General features: G+C 45.8%; 1 protein-coding gene across 2 annotated transcripts in view; it reads right to left on the bottom strand.

The window, feature by feature from the left end:
• Positions 1-17,054: 17,054 nt before the first annotated feature.
• Positions 17,055-19,246, bottom strand: part of ZDHHC3 (zDHHC palmitoyltransferase 3) — a 98,741-nt gene continuing 96,549 nt past the window's right edge. For both annotated transcript variants that reach the window (XM_075315166.1, XM_075315167.1), the window contains exon 7: positions 17,055-18,257. In XM_075315166.1, coding sequence (XP_075171281.1) covers positions 18,003-18,257 — 255 coding nt within the window. In that variant the 3' untranslated portion in view covers positions 17,055-18,002. The remainder of the gene's footprint in view (positions 18,258-19,246) is intronic.

Raw genomic sequence — 19,246 nt, 5'->3', positions numbered from 1 at the left:
CCAAGGCAGCACACATCGCTCGGTGTGACACCTCGGGAACGATGAACTGCAGCTTACCTGCATCCTCCGGCAATGCAGAAGGAAGGAGGTGGGCGGGATGTTTACGTCCTGCTCATCTCAGCCCCTCCGCTTCTATTGGCCGGCCGCTGTGTGACGTCGCTGTGATGCCGAACGTCCGTCCCCCTTCCGGAAGAGGATGTTCGCCACCCACAGCAAGGTTGTTTGGAAGGTAAGTACGTGTGATGGGGGTTTACGACTTTGTGTGACACGGGCAACAAATTGCCCGTGCCGCACAAACGATGGGGACGGGTGCGATCGTAAATGCGATCGCACGACATATCGACACGTGTAAAGCAGGCTTAAGTAATTAAAATCTACCAATCTGGAAAGGGTTACATTGCCATCGCTTAGGGGCCCTGGGATTCCTGTGAACCACAGTAATGGCCATTATCCACAAATGGAGAAAACCCTGGAACACTGGTGAAGTTTCCAAAAAGGATGCCTTACCAGAGTTTATCTAAGAGCACAATGATGACATATCCTCAAAGAGCCAAAATCTTAAAGAACTCAAATAAGGTCTAATCACACAATTAGGGCTCATCCAGAAGTCCATGTACGTACATCGATTTGATTGTGGACCGCAATTTATGGACAAGCTGCAGGTCTTCTGATCCGAACTCAACAGCCATATTTATGCTTCTGAAGCTGCTGAGTTTCCTTAATGAGACCCGTGGCCAGTCCATGCAATGCCGTCAATGATCGGTCCCATGTGTACAAACATCTGACTGAGCCCTAAGAAAAACAGAGGCCAAAAATGGCTTGCAATGAAATAGTTGCAGAGTACAAACCACTGCTGACAACAAGAGAAAAAAAGAAAAAACATAAAGGTAAAAATATTACTTTTCCCAAGAAAGATCTAGATAACTCCAAAAAGTTATAGAGATAATATTCTGTTGACTCATGACTAGAGATGAGTAAATTTGAAGTTCGGTGTTCATAGCAAACACAGACTTTGTTCGGATTTCTGGCGTTTTATGTATGCTGACCACTTGGGTGAGCATCGCTGTGCTCGGGTATGCTTGGTGCTCAGCCCAGTGCGAGCCACTTGAAGTTTTTTAACGGATAGTACTGGGGGTAACAACAGCGTGATCGGATGTAGTGTGCACCAAACAAACAAAAAAAAAAGAAAAACCCTGACCACCCCTCGGAAGTGATCTGTTTATGGCTGGCTGCGTGCAGGCGGAGACCCGAACTCCCCAATTAGTGACTTCCATTGGGCTTCAGACCAAGTCCAGGTCCCCAACCGAACTTTATCTAAAGTCCAGCTGCACCCACCGAACCGAAGCAAACCAAACTTCCATGGGTCTGCTCATCTCTATTCATGAGTCAAAGGTGTAACTTTTTGGAAAACCTGGGTCCCAGTACATCTGGGCTCAGGCAAAGTAATCTAACTAGAGGAGCCATGAATTCTTCTCTTTTGAAAATGTTGAAGAAGATAGTGCCTAAATAGTCAGATGCCACTTGAAAAACTCTGATGTAGCAGAATTAAAAAACAATTCTGCAAACAAAAGATGTCCGAATTTCCTCCACGGTGACATTAAAAACTTAAAAGCCTGAACAAAAGCTATCGCAAATGTTTGATTGCAATTGTTACTGCCAAAGATGTTACAACCAGTTATTATATTTAGGAGCCATTTATTTTCTTTTTCCATAGGTAATATAACTTTGAATAAATCTTTATTTTCAATGAACTGAACGATCATTTAAAAGCTTTATTTTTTGATTATTTGTCTTTTTCTTGAAATAAAATTAGTGGGACAAATGAAAACATCTAAATGTTACAGAAACATTCCAACTCTCTAATAAAAGCGTCTGGTTTTTAAATTTTGTGAGGTTTTTGGCGTTTCTGCTCTGATAACTCAGCAAAAAAAAATTCAGTGTGAATAAACCCTTAAGGCTGCTTTACACGCAGCGACATCGCTAACGAGATGTCGTTGGGGTCACGGTATTCGTGACGCACATCCGGCCTCGTTAGCAATGTCGTTGCGTGTGAAACGTACGAGCGACCGCTAATGAGCAAAAATACTCACCTTATCGTTACTCATTGACACGGTGCTCTATTCCCGATTATCGTTGCTGTTGCCAAACGCAGGCTGTTCCTCGTTCCTGCGGCAGCACACATCGCTACGTGTGACACCGCAGGAACGAGGAACCTCACCTTACCTGCGGCCGCCCGCAATGAGGAAGCAAGGAGGTGGTAGAGATGTTCGTCCCGCTCATCTCTGCCCCTCCATTTCTATTGGGAGGCTGCTTAGTGACGTCGCTGTGACGCCGAACGAACCGCCCCCTTTGAAAGGAGGCGGTTCGCCGGTCACAGCGACGTCGCTAGGCAAGTAGTGTGACGGGTCCGAGCGATGTTGTGCGCCACGGGCAGCGATTTGCCAGTGACGCACAACCGACGGGGGCAAGTACGCTCGCTAGCGATCTCGCTAGCGAGATTGCAGCGTGTAAAGCGGCATTTAGTTATAAAAATAATACTGTTACTGGTATTCATTGTTCACATTCATAAATATAGTTTATTTGGTTAAGGCTTAACCGATTCTTTGGCATTATTTAGCTTTAATATATATATATGTTACCGGCAATGTGTAATGACAAGCATTCTATAGAATACCTAGGCAATGTATACAATGCCGGAAATGGGTCGTCAAAGTGTGAAATACATAAGATGTTCGTTCATACATTTCCTAGTCATTCTATAGAATACCTAAATGACAAACAGGCGGAGTGTAGAATACTACAGGGTTGGTCTGTCCAAAAGTAGGTGGACAGAGCAGGCAGCAGCAGATCTGTGAAACTGGCTCAGTTGCCCTTAGCATTAAAATGCCATTCTAGCTTCCCGTGCTGCAACATATAGTCAGAAATGACACTTCTGGTTCCTTTTTTTTTTTCCCAGCAAAGATATCCTGTTGTTCATTTTGCATTTCTTCTTTCATGTTTTTGACTGTTTGTTACTAAAGACTAATAGTCAGGAATGACACTTCTGTTTCTTTGTTTTTTTCCAGTAAAGATATCCCGTTGTTCATTTAGGATTTCTTCTTTTATTAGTTTTTTAACTGTTTGTTACTAAAGACTTTTCCAATCTGGGCATTATATCAGACTTTGACCTGAGCAGTTCTTGTCATTCTTTATAATACCTAGACATTTTATGTAATGCCCCTGAAAATTATAGAATAACGCAGATATTTCATGCCTTGCCTGAGCAGTTCTTGCAATTCTTTATAATATCTAGACATTTTATGTAATGCCTAGGGAAAGTATAGAACAACGCAGATATTTCATACCTTGCTTTAAAACAACAGGGATTGTATACATTGCCTAGGTATTCTATAGAATGCTGGGCTTTCATACATTGCCTGTCACATATACAGTGTGTCCACCCATATCCTGTCCACCGCCATTAACTTGAGTACGGCAGCAGCTATAGGCATAGAAGTTGTGTCTAGGTATAGTAAAGTAGCCATGTGCTACGCAATGAAACCACCTATAGCGTCACCTGGTGGAAAACAATGGAGTTAGCATTTTTAAATCAAAAACGGAACGAGATAGAGAAAAAAAGTGAATTACAAAGTTGTAGGGCATCATTAATTCAATACGAATCGACACCTTGCATACATAAATGCTATGATTAGAACGTGTAACACTCACAAGGCTGCGGACGCTACTTTACTATACCTAGACATCACTTCTATGCCTATAGCTGCTGCCGTTCTCAAGTTAATGGCGGTGGACAGGATATGGGTGGACACACTGTATATACATAGAGTGATAGCTCTAGGATTTCACAAACTAAGAAGATTTCTTAATAATTTGATATGAAGATTATTTTAGTGGTTCTATGGTCTGGTTACACAGAGATTTGTTACTTTATGCAGGGGAACATCTACAACAGGGGTCTCCAACCTTTAGCTTACCACCAGGGGGGAAACTACAATTCCCACCATGCCTAAGCTGCTGTCCATGCACACCACAGCTGGAGAGACAAGACAACTCCTTCAAGAAGATCATACACATTTCCCATGTCCAAAGTAACATTGTCAACCAAGGCCAAATCACATCTGAGTTTCAAATGGACAGCTCACAGAAGATAACTTTATGCTGCCAATTCACATCATGGACCCATTAATTGAAATGGATTACAAGTGCATCTCAATAAATTAGAATATCACCAAAAAGTTAACTTATTTTGATAATTCAATACAAAAAGGGAAAAACATTATATAGAGTCATTACACACAGATATCTATTTCAAGTGTTTATTTCTGTTAATGTTGATGATTTTGGCTTACAGCAGGGCTGTATTTTGCCTTCATGCTGCCCTAGGCACTTTAAGTGGTCGCGCCCCTTAGTGACAACGTAAAACTGAGTTTTCGCACACGACATCTGTTTAAGGCAGATCTACTCTGTAGCACACTTTAAAAAGTATCAATGAGAAACGAACCCCCCCCCCAATGGGGATCACCACAGGCACATCAAAACATAGCATGAGTATAAAATATTCCCACCACACCGTCCCCACTTATATACTGTGACTGTGACACTGCCCCTAATAAACTAAAACACCACACTGCCCTCCCTTATAAACTACTGTATATGCACCACACCTTCCTCGATTATGAAATATGATCTGTACACTGTGAGGAGGGAGCAGCATGATGTGAGGACAATGTCCCATGCATGCTGCCCCCTCCTCACAATGTCCCATGCATGCTGCCCCCTCCTCACAATGTCCCATGCATGCTGCTCCCTCCTCACAATGTCCCATGCATGCTGCCCCCTCTTCACAATGTCCCATGCATGCTGCTCCCTCCTCACAATGTCCCTTGCATGCTGCCCCCTCCTCACAATGTCCCATGCATGCTGCTCCCTCTTCACAATGTCCCATGCATGCTGCGCCCTCTTCACAATGTCCCATGCATGCTGCTCCCTCCTCACAATGTCCCATGCATGCTGCCCCCTCCTCACAATGTCCCATGCATGCTGCCCCCTCCTCACAATGTCCCATGCATGCTGCCCCCTCTTCACAATGTCCCATGCATGCTGCTCCCTCCTCACAATATCCCATGAATGCTGCTCCCTCCTCACAATGTCTCATGCATGCTGCTCCCTCCTCACAATGTCTCATGTATGCTGCTCCCGCCTCACAATGTCCCATGCATGCTGCTCCCTCAGCACAATGTCTCATGCTTGATGCTCCCTCCTCAGTGTCCCATGCATGCTGCTCTCTTCTCACAATGTCCCATGCATGCTGCCCCCTCTTCACAATGTCCCATGCATGCTGCTCCCTCCTCACAATATCCCATGAATGCTGCTCCCTCCTCACAATGTCTCATGCATGCTGCTCCCTCCTCACAATGTCTCATGTATGCTGCTCCCGCCTCACAATGTCCCATGCATGCTGCTCCCTCAGCACAATGTCTCATGCTTGATGCTCCCTCCTCAGTGTCCCATGCATGCTGCTCTCTTCTCACAATGTCCCATGCATGCTGCTCCCTTCTCACAATGTCCCATGCATGCTGCGCCCTCTTCACAATGTCCCATGCATGCTGCTCCCTCCTCACAATGTCCCATGCATGCTGCCCCCTCCTCACAATGTCCCATGCATGCTGCCCCCTCCTCACAATGTCCCATGCATGCTGCTCTCTTCTCACAATGTCCCATGCATGCTGCCCCCTCTTCACAATGTCCCATGCATGCTGCTCCCTCCTCACAATGTCCCATGCATGCTGCCCCTCCTCACAATGTCCCATGCATGCTGCTCCCTCCTCACAATATCCCATGAATGCTGCTCCCTCCTCACAATGTCTCATGCATGCTGCTCCCTCCTCACAATGTCTCATGTATGCTGCTCCCGCCTCACAATGTCCCATGCATGCTGCTCCCTCAGCACAATGTCTCATGCTTGATGCTCCCTCCTCACAGTGTCCCATGCATGCTGCTCCCTCCTCACAATGTCCCATGCATGCTGCCCCCTCCTCACAATGTCTCATGCATGCTGCCCCCTCCTCAGTGTCCCATGCATGCTGCCCCCTTCTCACAATGTCCCATGCATGCTGCCCCCTCCTCACAATGTCTCATGCATGCTGCCCCCTCCTCAGTGTCCCATGCATGCTGCCCCCTTCTCACAATGTCCCATGCATGCTGTCCCTCTCCATGAGCTCCTAATGCTGCCTTCCTCTTTTCCATAATGAGACCTTCATGTTGCCCCACTCATGCTAAGACCACCACACTAACGCTTATGCTGAGACCCCCACACACACACACTACCCCACTCTTGATATTGACTCCCCTACATTGCTCCACTCCATACTGATCCCACACATGCTGCCCCTTCTTCACAATGAGCTCCCAATGCTGCCCCCTCTTATTCTGAGTCCTTACACTCCCCCCACCCAATCGATTTTGTCATTGCCCTATCCCTCATCCCTTGTCCTCTGTCTCTAGCATTAGCCCCTCTCTCCCACTCCCCCAGCATCAGCCTCTCTCCCCCAGCATCAGCCTCTATCTTCCCTCAGCATCAGCCTCTCTCCCCCAGTCTCAGCCTTTGCCTCCCTCCAGCCTCAGCCTGCCCCAGTCTCCGCCTCAGCCTCCCTCCAACCTCCCTCCAGTCTCAGCCTCAGCCTCCCTCAAGTCTCAGCCTCCCTCCAGTCTCAGCCTCAGCCTCCCTCCAGCCTCCCCCCAGTCTCAGCCTCAGCCTCCCTCCAGTCTCAGCCTCAGCCTCCAGCCTCCCCCCAGTCTCAGCCTCAGTCTCCCTCCAGCCTCCCCCCAGTCTCAGCCTCCCTCCAGTCTCAGCTTCTGCCTCCCTCCAGCCTCCCCCCAGTCTCAGCCTCCCTCCAGCCTCCCTCCAGTCTCAGCCTCCCTCCAGCCTCACCCCAGTCTCAGCCTCCCTCCAGCCTCACCCCAGTCTCAGCCTCCCTCCAGCCTCACCCCAGTCTCAGCCTCCTTCCAGCCTCCCCCCAGTCCCAGCCTCTGCCTCCCTCCAGCCTCCCCCAAGTCTCAGCCTCCCTCCAGCCTCACCCCAGTCTCAGCCTCCCTCCAGCCTCACCCCAGTCTCAGCCTCCTTCCAGCCTCCCCCCAGTCCCAGCCTCTGCCTCCCTCCAGCCTCCCTCCAGTCTCAGCCTCCCTCCAGCCTCACCCCAGTCTCAGCCTCCCTCCAGCCTCACCCCAGTCTCAGCCTCCCTCCAGCCTCACCCCAGTCTCAGCCTCCTTCCAGCCTCCCCCCAGTCCCAGCCTCTGCCTCCCTCCAGCCTCCCCCAAGTCTCAGCCTCTGCCTCCCTCCAGACTCCCCCCAGTCTCTGCCTCTGCCTCCCTCCAGCCTCCCCCCAGTCTCTGCCTCTGCCTCCCTCCAGCCTCCCCCCAGTCTCTGCCTCTGCCTCCCTCCAGCCTCCCCCCAGTCTCTGCCTCTGCCTCCCTCCAGCCTCCCCCCAGTCTCTGCCTCACTCCAGCCTCCCCCCAGTCTCTGCCTCTGCCTCCCTCCAGCCTCCCCCCAGTCTCTGCCTCTGCTTCCCTCCAGCCTCCCCCCAGTCTCTGCCTCTGCCTCCCTCCAGCCTCCCCCCAGTCTCAGCCTCTGCCTCTCTCCAGCCTCCCCCCAGTCTCTGCCTCTGCCTCCCTCCAGCCTCCCCCCAGTCTCTGCCTCTGCCTCCCTCCAGCCTCCCCACAGTCTCTGCCTCTGCCTCCCTCCAGCCACCCCCCAGTCTCTGCCTCTGCCTCCCTCCAGCCTCCCCCCAGTCTCAGCCTCTGCCTCTCTCCAGCCTCCCCCCAGTCTCTGCCTCTGCCTCCCTCCAGCCTCCCCCCAGTCTCTGCCTCTGCCTCCCTCCAGCCTCTCCCCAGTCTCTGCCTCTGCCACCCTCCAGCCTCCCCCAGTCTCTGCCTCTGTCTCCCTCCAGCCTCCCCCCAGTCTCAGCCTCTGCCTCCCTCAAGCCTCCCCCCAGTCTCAGCCTCTGCCTCCCTCCAGCCTCCCCCCAGTCTCTGCCTCTGCCTCCCTCCAGCCTCCCTCCAGTCTCTGCCTCTGCCTCCCTCCAGCCTCCCTCCAGTCTCTGCCTCTGCGTCCCTCCAGCCTCCCCCCAGTCTCTGCCTCTGCCTCCCTCCAGCCTCCCCCCAGTCTCTGCCTCTGCCTCCCTCCAGCCTCCCCCCAGTCTCTGCCTCTGTCTCCCTCCAGCCTCCCCCCAGTCTCAGCCTCTGCCTCCCTCCAGCCTCCCCCCAGTCTCAGCCTCTGCCTCCCTCCAGCCTCCCCCCAGTCTCTTCCTCTGCCTCCCTCCAGCCTCCCCCCAGTCTCTGCCTCTGCCTCCCTCCAGCCTCCCCCAGTCTCAGCCTCTGCCTCCCTCCAGCCTCCCCCCAGTCTCAGCCTCTGCCTCCCTCCAGCCTCCCCCCAGTCTCTGCCTCTGCCTCCCTCCAGCCTCCCCCCAGTCTCTGCCTCTGCCTCCCTCCAGCCTCCCCACAGTCTCTGCCTCCCTCCAGCCTCCCCAGTCTCAGCCTCTGCCTCCCTCCAGCCTCCCCCCAGTCTCAGCCTCTGCCTCCCTCCAGCCTCCCCCCAGTCTCAGCCTCTGCCTCCCTCCAGCCTCCCCCCAGTCTCAGCCTCTGCCTCTCTCCAGCCTCCCCCCAGTCTCAGCCTCTGCCTCCCTCCAGTCTCTGCCTCTGCCTCCCTCCAGCCTCCCCCGTCTCTGCCTCTGCCTCCCTCCAGCCTCCCCCAGTCTCAGCCTCTGCCTCCCTCCAGCCTCCCCACAGTCTCAGCCTCTGCCTCCCTCCAGTCTCAGCCTCTGCCTCCCTCCAGCCTCCCCCCAGTCTCAGCCTCTGCCTCTCTCCAGTCTCAGCCTCTGCCTCCCTCCAGCCTCCCTCCAGTCTCAGCCTCTGCCTCCCTCCAGTCTCAGCCTCTGCCTCCCTCCAGCCTCCCCCCAGTCTCAGCCTCTGCCTCCCTCCAGCCTCCCCCCAGTCTCAGCTTCTGCCTCCCTCCAGCCTCCCCCCAGTCTCAGCCTCTGCCTCCCTCCAGTATCTGCCTTTGCCGCCTCCCCCCCCGCATGCGCAGATCTCCGGTCTGCATTAGAGACACTCCCACGCTCCTTATGAATCCACTTACCTGCTCCAGTGCCCGCCGCCATCTTCCTGGCTCACGTGAGTATCCTCTTCTGACACCGGATTCCATCACGGCGTCCTCCGCGGCGTCCTGCTGTGAGCTCTGCATGTGACGTCCACACAGCAGTGGACGCAGCACAGAGGAAGGAGCTGATTGGCGCGCGCCTGTGACCCCGGAAGTGCAGGCGCCGGCAGTTCCGGGGTCAATCAGCTCCCTGTGCTCGGCGGCCACAAAAAAAAAAATGTAAAAAAAAAAAAAAAAAAAAAATTTTTTTTTTTTTTTTGCTGCCAGAAGGTGCCGCCCCTCACAATCTGCCGCCCTAGGCACCGGACCACGGGTGCCTAATGGTAAATACGGCCCTGGCTTACAGCCAATGAAACCCAAAAGTCATTATCTTAGAAAATAAGATTATATAAGTGAACCAACTAACCAACTGAAAAAATGATTTTAAACTCAGAAATGTTGGCGCCTACTGATAAGTCTGTACAGTAAATGCACACAATACTTGCTTGAGGCTGCTTTTGCATGAATTACTGCATCAATGCGGCGTGACATGGTGGCGATCAGACTGACACTGCTGAGGTGTTATAGAAGCCCAAGTTGCTTTGATAGCAGCCTTCAGCTTATCTGCATTCTTGGGCTGGTGTCTCTCATCTTCCTCTAGACAATACCGCTTAGATTCTATATGGGGTTTAGGTCAGGCGAGTTTGCAGTGATGCTGTGGTTATTAAACCAGGTATTGGTACTTTTGGCAGTGTGGACAGGTGCCACGTCCTGCTGGAAAATGAAATTTTATCTCCAAAAAGCTTGTCGGCAGAGGAAAGCATGAAGTGCTCTAAAATTTCCTGGTAGACGGCTACGCTGACTTTGGTCTTGATAAAACATTGTGGACCTACACCAGCAGATGACATGGCTCCCCAAACCATCACTGATTGTGGAAACTTCTCACTAGACCTCAAGCACCTTGGATTGTGGCCTCTCCACTCTTCCTCCAGACTCTGGGACCGCGATTTCCAAATGAAATGCAAAATTTACTTTCATCTGAAAACAACACCTTGGACCACTGAGAACAGTCCAATTCTTTTTCTTCTTGGCTCAGGTAAGACGCTTCTGGTGTTGTCTATTGGCCATGAAGTAGCTTGACACAAGGAATGCGACAGTTGTAGCCCATATCCTGGATATGTCTGTGTGTGGTGGCTCTTTAAGTACTAACTTCAGCAGCAGTTTACTCCTGATGAATCTCCCCGTGATTTTTGAATGGGCTTTTCTTAACAATGCTATCAAGTCTGTGGTTATCCCAGTTGCTTGTGCACCTTTTTCCTACCACACTTTTTCCTTCCACTCAACTTTCCATTAATATGCTTGGATACAGCAGTCTGTGAACAGCCAGCGTCTTTAGCAATGACCTTTTGTGTCTTACCCTCCTTGTGGAGTGTGTCAATGACTGCCTTCTGGACATCTGTCAAGTCAGCAGTCTTTTCCATGATTGTGTAGCCTACTGAACCAGACTAAGGGACCATTTTAAATGCTTAGGAAGCCTTTGCAGCTGTTTTGTGGTAATTATTCTAACTTTCCGAGATAATGACTTTTGAGTTTTCAATGGCTGGAAGCCATAATCAACATTAACAGAAATAAACACTTGAAATAGATCAGTCTGTGTGTAATCACTCTATATAATATATGCATTTCACTTTTTGGACTGAATTACTGAAATACAGTAAGTTAACTTTTTGATGATATTCTAATTTATCGAGATGCACTTGTAGGTTGGTCAGAAATCAGGCCATAGAAAAAGTGTCTGAATCATATACATGAAAAAGATGTGAGAGAGCAAAATCACTACTTATCAGTTTGCTGACTTCAAGCGGAAACTGGATAAACAAATAACTGGGATGATTTAAGAAAACCTGCACTCGTAGGGAGCTGGGATAATTTAGGAATACTCACTGGGTCTCACTGTTTATTCATGAACACATACTCGCGCCTCTATGTCTTAATGAAAATTGTAGCCATTGATTTCATGTTTTTTTGTCCACTTTAAGTGGCATGGCCATCGCATATCACTAGGATCACATCTGAATGAAAGAACTGCAGTTCCTATGCCTAATCGTCACCTGCACAGCCGTGTTCTCAGACATCCACTGTGCAGTGAAACCATTCATGTAAAGGAGGCAGAGTTCACTGTATAGAGGGAGACCTGAAGCCTCCTGGAAAGGAGCAGTACCTTCATTTTGGCCATGGCAGTTAGTAGCCCACCATTCAGTTCGTGGTGCTATATTCTAGAACTATTTTTACCACCCTGGAAATACCCCTTTAAGGATTGCCAATAGTATAAAACTCCCAGCCAGGAAGATTTAACTAGTAAAAAAAAATGTGCAAACAAGATTCCAGATTTTCAGAGACTTAACATTTACTGATCAGAGATGCGTAATTTGAAAACTGTAACGACAGGTAACGGCTAATACTGCATCAGCCACTAGGTGGCACCATTTCCCGTGATTTGGAATATTTATCTGCAGATTCCTGGCTTTTATTACTTCACAAAGTATTATAAAATATTAAATAGAAAATGTGTGAAATGCGCAAGAATAATAAAACAAAAGCCTAATTCAACAACCTGCACTGCATGTCAGTGCAGTCACTTACAAAGAATTACAAAGAATTGATGCTTGAAATCCTATGAGGGAAAAGTCTTTATAAAGGGTGGTTCAGGAACATATACAAATACTTTTTGATTTTTAAAATATGTGTTAACTTTTTTTTTTGTTCCAGTAGATAAAAATTAAAATTCTGTTAACAACCTATGTTTAAAAAAATATCCTGTATACAAGCTGCAGATGCAAAGAAATATCAATTAAGATTACCTGTAAAGTTGTTTAATGTCTTCAGATTCATTTATTAATTTCTTACATTATTTCTTTTCATGTTAAATGAATTTTAACTAGAAATACATTCCTCCACAACCGGCTGTTCTTAGTAACATGGATAAAATATAACTTTTAAACATATATATATATATATATATACACACACACATATATATATATATATATATATATATATATATATATATATATATATATATCTAATATATACAGTTAGGTCCAGAAATATTTGGACAGTGACACAAGTTTTGTTATTTTAGCTGTTTACAAAAACATGTTCAGAAATACAATTATATATATAATATGGGCTGAAAGTGCACACTCCCAGCTGCAATATGAGAGTTTTCACATCCAAATCGGAGAAAGGGTTTAGGAATCATAGCTCTGTAATGCATAGCCTCCTCTTTTTCAAGGGACCAAAAGTAATTGGACAAGGGACTCTAAGGGCTGCAATTAACTCTGAAGGCGTCTCCCTCGTTAACCTGTAATCAATGAAGTAGTTAAAAGGTCTGGGGTTGATTACAGGTGTGTGGTTTTGCATTTGGAAGCTGTTGCTGTGACCAGACAACATGCAGTCTAAGGAACTCTCAATTGAGGTGAAGCAGAACATCCTGAGGCTGAAAAAAAAGAAAAAATCCATCAGAGAGATAGCAGACATGCTTGGAGTAGCAAAATCAACAGTCGGGTACATTCTGAGAAAAAAGGAATTGACTGGTGAGCTTGGGAACTCAAAAAGGCCTGGGCGTCCACGGATGACAACAGTGGTGGATGATCGCCACATACTTTCTTTGGTGAAGAAGAACCCGTTCACAACATCAACTGAAGTCCAGAACACTCTCAGTGAAGTAGGTGTATCTGTCTCTAAGTCAACAGTAAAGAGAAAACTCCATGAAAGCAAATACAAAGGGTTCACATCTAGATGCAAACCATTCATCAATTCCAAAAATAGACAGGCCAGAGTTAAATTTGCTGAAAAACACCTCATGAAGCCAGCTCAGTTCTGGAAAAGTATTCTATGGACAGATGAGACCAAGATCAACCTGTACCAGAATGATGGGAAGAAAAAAGTTTGGAGAAGAAAGGGAACGGCACATGATCCAAGGCACACCACATCCTCTGTAAAACATGGTGGAGGCAACGTGATGGCATGGGCATGCATGGCTTTCAATGGCACTGGGTCACTTGTGTTTATTGATGACATAACAGCAGACAAGAGTAGCCGGATGAATTCTGAAGTGTACCAGGATATACTTTCAGCCCAGATTCAGCCAAATGCCGCAAAGTTGATCGGACGGCGCTTCATAGTACAGATGGACAATGACCCCAAGCATACAGCCAAAGCTACCCAGGAGTTCATGAGTGCAAAAAAGTGGAACATTCTGCAATGGCCAAGTCAATCACCAGATCTTAACCCAATTGAGCATGCATTTCACTTGCTCAATACCAGACTTAAGACGGAAAGACCCACAAGCAAGCAAGACCTGAAGGCTGCGGCTGTAAAGGCCTGGCAAAGCATTAAGAAGGAGGAAACCCAGCGTTTGGTGATGTCCATGAGTTCCAGACTTAAGGCAGTGATTGCCTCCAAAGGATTCGCAACAAAATATTGAAAATAAAATTTTTTTTTTTGGGTTGGGTTTATTTGTCCAATTACTTTTGACCTCCTAAAATGTGGAGTGTTTGTAAAGAAATGTGTACAATTCCTACAATTTCTATCAGATATTTTTGTTCAAACCTTCAAATTAAACGTTACAATGTGCACTTGAATTCTGTTGTAGAGGTTTCATTTCAAATCCAATGTGGTGGCATGCAGAGCCCAACTCGCGAAAATTGTGTCACTGTCCAAATATTTCTGGACCTAACTGTATCTAATATATAAAGCTGAATGTGTGTATGTGTGTGTGACCGGGATTGGTATCTGCACCGTCGCAGCTACAGCCACATAATTTTGCACACTCACACATCTGGATCCCGAGAGCGCCATAGGCTATGTTGTGAGACGGAATTTTAACCCTGCGCGTTCCAATTTACCAATCAATTTTGCCCCTATCTACATAATGGGGAAAAAGTGAAACGAAAAGTGTATCCGCACCGTCGCTTTTACAATCACGAAATTTTGCACAGATACCTCATGTGACCCAGGGAACGTCGTAGACTATGTTTTGACAGGAAAATTTAACCCCGCGCTTTACAGTTACTCTCCAAACAACATGCCTTCATTAAAGTAAATGGAGCCTGGAACTACAGGTTATTAGTAGGAGCTGTGATTGGTTGCTATAGGAACAAAAGACATTGTTAGTATAAGAAGCTTATATGTGAGGTAATAAGATGTTGGTGGGGAGACGGGGAAAGAGACAGACGGGGAAAGAGACAGACGGGGAAAAAGACAGACGGGGAAAGAGACAGACGGGGAAAGAGACAGATGGGGAAAGAGACAGATGGGGAAAGAGACAGATGGGGAAAGAGACAGACAGACATGCAGACAGGGACATAGACAGGCAGATAGGGAAGGATGAGACAGCCAGAGAGACAGACAAAGATAGATGGGGAAAGACACAGACCTTGATAGAGACACACGGGGAAAGAGACAGAGAAATAGAGACAGAGAAGGAAAGAGACAGACAGAGACAGGCAGACAGGGAAAGAGACAGACAAAGAGACGGGGAGACAGACGGGGAAAGAGACAGACCTGGGAAAGAGACAGATGGGGAAAGAAATAAAGATAGAGACAGACAAAAAAAGAGACAGAGACAGGCAGACGGAGAAAGAGACAGATGGGGAAAGAGACAGACTGGGAAAGAGACAGACGGGGAAAGAGACAGACGGAGCACATTACTTGGTCAATTTAGTTAAATCTGCGTTGAAATATATGTTGTGAAATGCTTCTATTAGCTTAGCTTTTGCCTTTTAATAATTACATTTCTATCTATATGTTTTGCGGTTTTTGTGTGCAGAATACATTTTTGTTTATACACTCTATTTTGTTATTATTAACCCGGGCGAAGCCGGGTAGTACAGCTAGTGCATATATATATATATATATATATATATATATATATATATCTTACCTGTTTCCCATGCTGGTACTAACCTGACTTCAAACCTATATATATATATATATATATATATATATATATATATACAGTGCTCAGCATACATGGAGTACACCCTATTTGAATAGTAAGATTTTATTCAATGTCTCACTGAAAGCAAGAAAAATGTCCAAAATTTTGACAAGACTGAGATTCATAAAACATTTTATTCAACACATAACATGAAAGTAAGGTTAATTTAACGATCATTAAAAAAAAAATCTTCAGTTTTAGTGTTTGCTCACACTGGTGGATACAACGGACGAGCACTATCCGTTTTTTTTATCAGATAGCACTCACTCCAATGTTATACTATGGGGCAGTGCCCACAAACACTTTTTTCTCATGCCAATCCAGTATGAGAAAAAAAATCACTGTATGTTGAAATAAGCAGCGTATATCAGATGGTGCAAACCCATTCAAGTCTATGGGTGGGTACAAATCATCAGACTGTACTTGGATGACATCTGAGTGCAGTCCAATATATGCTGACACAAAAAGGAGAAGATGGAGAAATTAAAGAGGTAGTCCATCTTCAAAATCCTATCCCAATATGTAATAGGTATAATAATAATAATAATAATAATAATAATAATAATATTAGCAAATACCTCCAATTATGAATGTAGTATAGTTCTCCTGATTAGCTGTGTCTCTTACCTCATGTGCAGTGTATTGCAGTAGCATAGGTATCCATATTTATGACCACGAGCAACTAACGAACTGTCCCTACATGAATAGTTGTACCCATGGATACCAAAGTTGGAATGTCCTGCACATGAGGTAACAGACATAGCTAATCAGTAGAACTATACCACATTTCTAATTTTAGGTATTTGCTATTACCATTACTTTACACCTACCACATATAGTGATAGGATCTTGGAGATGGGAATACCCCTTTAAGTTCTCCATCTTCTCTTAACCTGTGCTATGATTCCCGCATGCGAGAGAATCGGGTCACAGTAAATGATACTTGTCTCAAACTCTTCTCCAAGTGTGAGCCGAGTGTCATTTACATAATGCATCCGATTCTCTTGTATTATAGAATTATTGCTAGATAATATGGATTTCTATGAACGAACCAATACTATACATGTGTTTATTTGTTTTTTTTAAATTGTTTTAATGTTATTATCAGTGTAACTCCTACTGTAGACCCTGGGGACCCCCAAGGGAGTATGGGCCCTAGGATATTTTCCAGGTCACTACACCCACTAAAGCTGACCCTGACTACAGTATTGTAGTCTACAGAGAAAATGACATCCTCCAATAAAGCTTAGACTCAGACAGCAGTAGGGTCAACTGATCGAGACCCCACAGACAACGAACTTCCATTACCACCAAGTGGGAACCCATACTAGTACATCCTATTTTGGAGAGGAATTAAAATACCACTAAAGGAGTATTTTGCCAAAAAGCATTTGTCATTTATCCACTGAACAGTTTTGGGTAAAATATGAAATTTTTTTTTTATTTTTTTTTATTTTACACAAAGATTTTAAAGTTGTAAATAACAGTAAGAAATGTCTCTTTTTCTGCCTTCATGTTAACTTATGATACAGAAGTCAAACCTGAAATGTAACCGATTGCTATGAAGTCAATAGTCCATAAGGCTCCAGTTGTGCTTTACTTGGGATATACAGTATATTTGGTGTATGTCTCAAAGTGCCACCAATATATATATCAATGTGCCCATAGACTATCTAACCATAAGCCAAAAGCGTTTCCTCTGGTAATACATATCTCACACATTTTGGAATGGAGCATTGACCACACTATTCATTGCTTATGGACTGCTGCCGATGGCATAGTGGTGTATTTGACTACGGCCAGAATCACAATTGCGAGTGAATCCTGTGTAACCCGCGTGAGTCTCGCATCAACATCACCTGGCATGGCCTGCTGCTCTCTGGACAGGAGCAGGTCAGCTCCATGTATTTCTAGGCAGTTGACCCGCTACTTTCCAAAGAGCGGCAGGCCGTGCCAGGTGACACGATGCGAGACTCGCGTGGATTACGCGCTAGTCACTCACAAATTTGACTCCAGCCTAACTCTAGCAGCCCTATAGACAATGAATGGAGTATGCATGATCTTCCAACACGGCACTTCAGAGCCCCATTTTCAAGATCAATTAGGGTCCCTGTAGAAAACCCTGCAGTGATGAGCATGTAGTCACCTATCCAAATAATTTTATCTTCCTCAATGTATATTATTCAGGAATCTGTCCTGGATACTGGAGTGTCTAGTAAACACCTTTTCTTGGTTAATGGAAACTCATCTAGTGTCATTTTTCTGTTTCTTTTATAGTCCGTTCTTACTACATTTTGGTTCATTATTAAAACTATTACTTTTATTAATTACTATCTATTTTTCCCCAATTAAAATGGTATTTTCCTTTATCAATAAATGTTAGATAAGTTATATGACAGAATAGATATGTTCCACATGTATAAAAAGGAAAACAACAGAGGCAAATTAACATTAGCTATGGAGGCTTTGCCAAGTAATAGATGGCAGAGATGGCAACCTGAATGTCAAAGAGATGGATTCAACTCTTCACAGCACAACAGAACCAAAACCAAGTCTTTGTGTAGTTCACCTGCATGTATACGAGTCTTCTGATGGACACTTGTACAACATAACATTTGGTTTGGCTTCTATGAAATATACAATCGAAAAATAGCATGATGAGGTTTTGAGTTGGTATAGTGTAATGTAAGACATCACTAGGTTGTGAAAAATTAAAATAAGAAAAACCAAATAAATTAAAACATCTCAACATATTAATATACTGTAATGACTGAAATCGAAGAGCTGACAGTCACTGCTGATACTTAATGGTTAGTTTAATCAACATATTTCCATCCTGGTTTCTTTTTAAAGATATTTTTGGTTTTACGAATTAGTACAGTGGCCAATTCCACCTCCTATTTCAATGACCTCAACATGTCCCTCCAACCTGCCCATCACTATTTCACTGTCCTTTCCTCCTTGATCACTTTCAATATCTGTTGGCACCTTCTGGTAGAGAGTTCCTGCGAAAGGACTGAACCATGCGGGAGAAAAACCACCACCAAAAGCTTGTTTCATTCCATCCCAACTGCTGGTCTTCACCCAAGTTGGATTTTCCTTCTTCAGTCGTTCAATCCCCTGATGAAATAGAAAAAGGTGGACAGTAGCAACATTACCATCAACAAAAGCAAGGAAATCCAAGTAATCTAAGTAATAATAAAGTCATTGGGACGTTAGGATGGCATAAAGGAGCGAACAGTAGTTTTCGCATATTTTAGGGTCTTGCTATAATTTTTCCTTTTTCTAACTTTTTGGAGTTACAATATAAAATGAAGACCACATTTTTCAAATCTGACCAGTGTCAATTTATGTGGCTAAAGCTAAGCAATATTTCAACATATCACAGTGATTTTGAGATTGTTTTTTTTGTGACACATTATATTTTGGTAAGAAACAGAAAGTAAGTATCTGCGCCCCTATTTATACAATACGTGGAGAGCAATAAGAATGCTGCAAGCAGTAACTGATCACCCCCACACAGTGTCAAGAAATAATGTGTAGTCTAATAAATGTACCACTGCGCATACAGCTCTGCCAATAGTAAGCCAATAACACGGGTTAAAGTATAAAACCGTTAAAAACAAGAGGAAAAGTATTCCAAATAAGCGTGTGTATTACCGCCAGTAAAGGCACTCACTGTGACCGCAGGCAAACCGTTGTGGATGTACCCAAATGGAAGCCGGGGGTCAAAGACAAACGGACTCCATCCTGAAGCTGGTTGCAGATAATTATCTTGAAGGTACGTGATCCTGGATAGAACAGAGTTCGAGGAAACACCAGTTACGGAGTGCCAGGGAGGTGGTAAGTCCACTGTGTGTTGCACCAACCTAAGAAGCACTCCAGGTGCGGGGTACTGTGAGGGTCTATCCCAACACAGCAGAGCAGTCCCCGGTCTGCTAGGTGCGATGCTGCTGCTGGACGCCTTGGCCGTCGGCATCCCAAACACAGCAAAGCACAGAACGCGCTGAGGCAAGATGGGTGACGTCACCACTGAGTACAGCTGCCTGCAGGAGTCAATCCAACACGTTTTGAAATTACTTGTTTCTTCATCAGCGCTGATGAAGAAA

The sequence above is a fragment of the Anomaloglossus baeobatrachus genome, chromosome 6, assembly GCF_048569485.1.
Source record: "Anomaloglossus baeobatrachus isolate aAnoBae1 chromosome 6, aAnoBae1.hap1, whole genome shotgun sequence".
Taxonomy (NCBI): Eukaryota; Metazoa; Chordata; class Amphibia; order Anura; family Aromobatidae; genus Anomaloglossus; species Anomaloglossus baeobatrachus.
Note: the sequence above shows the minus strand (reverse complement) of the source record. Positions and strands in the feature narration are given on the sequence as shown.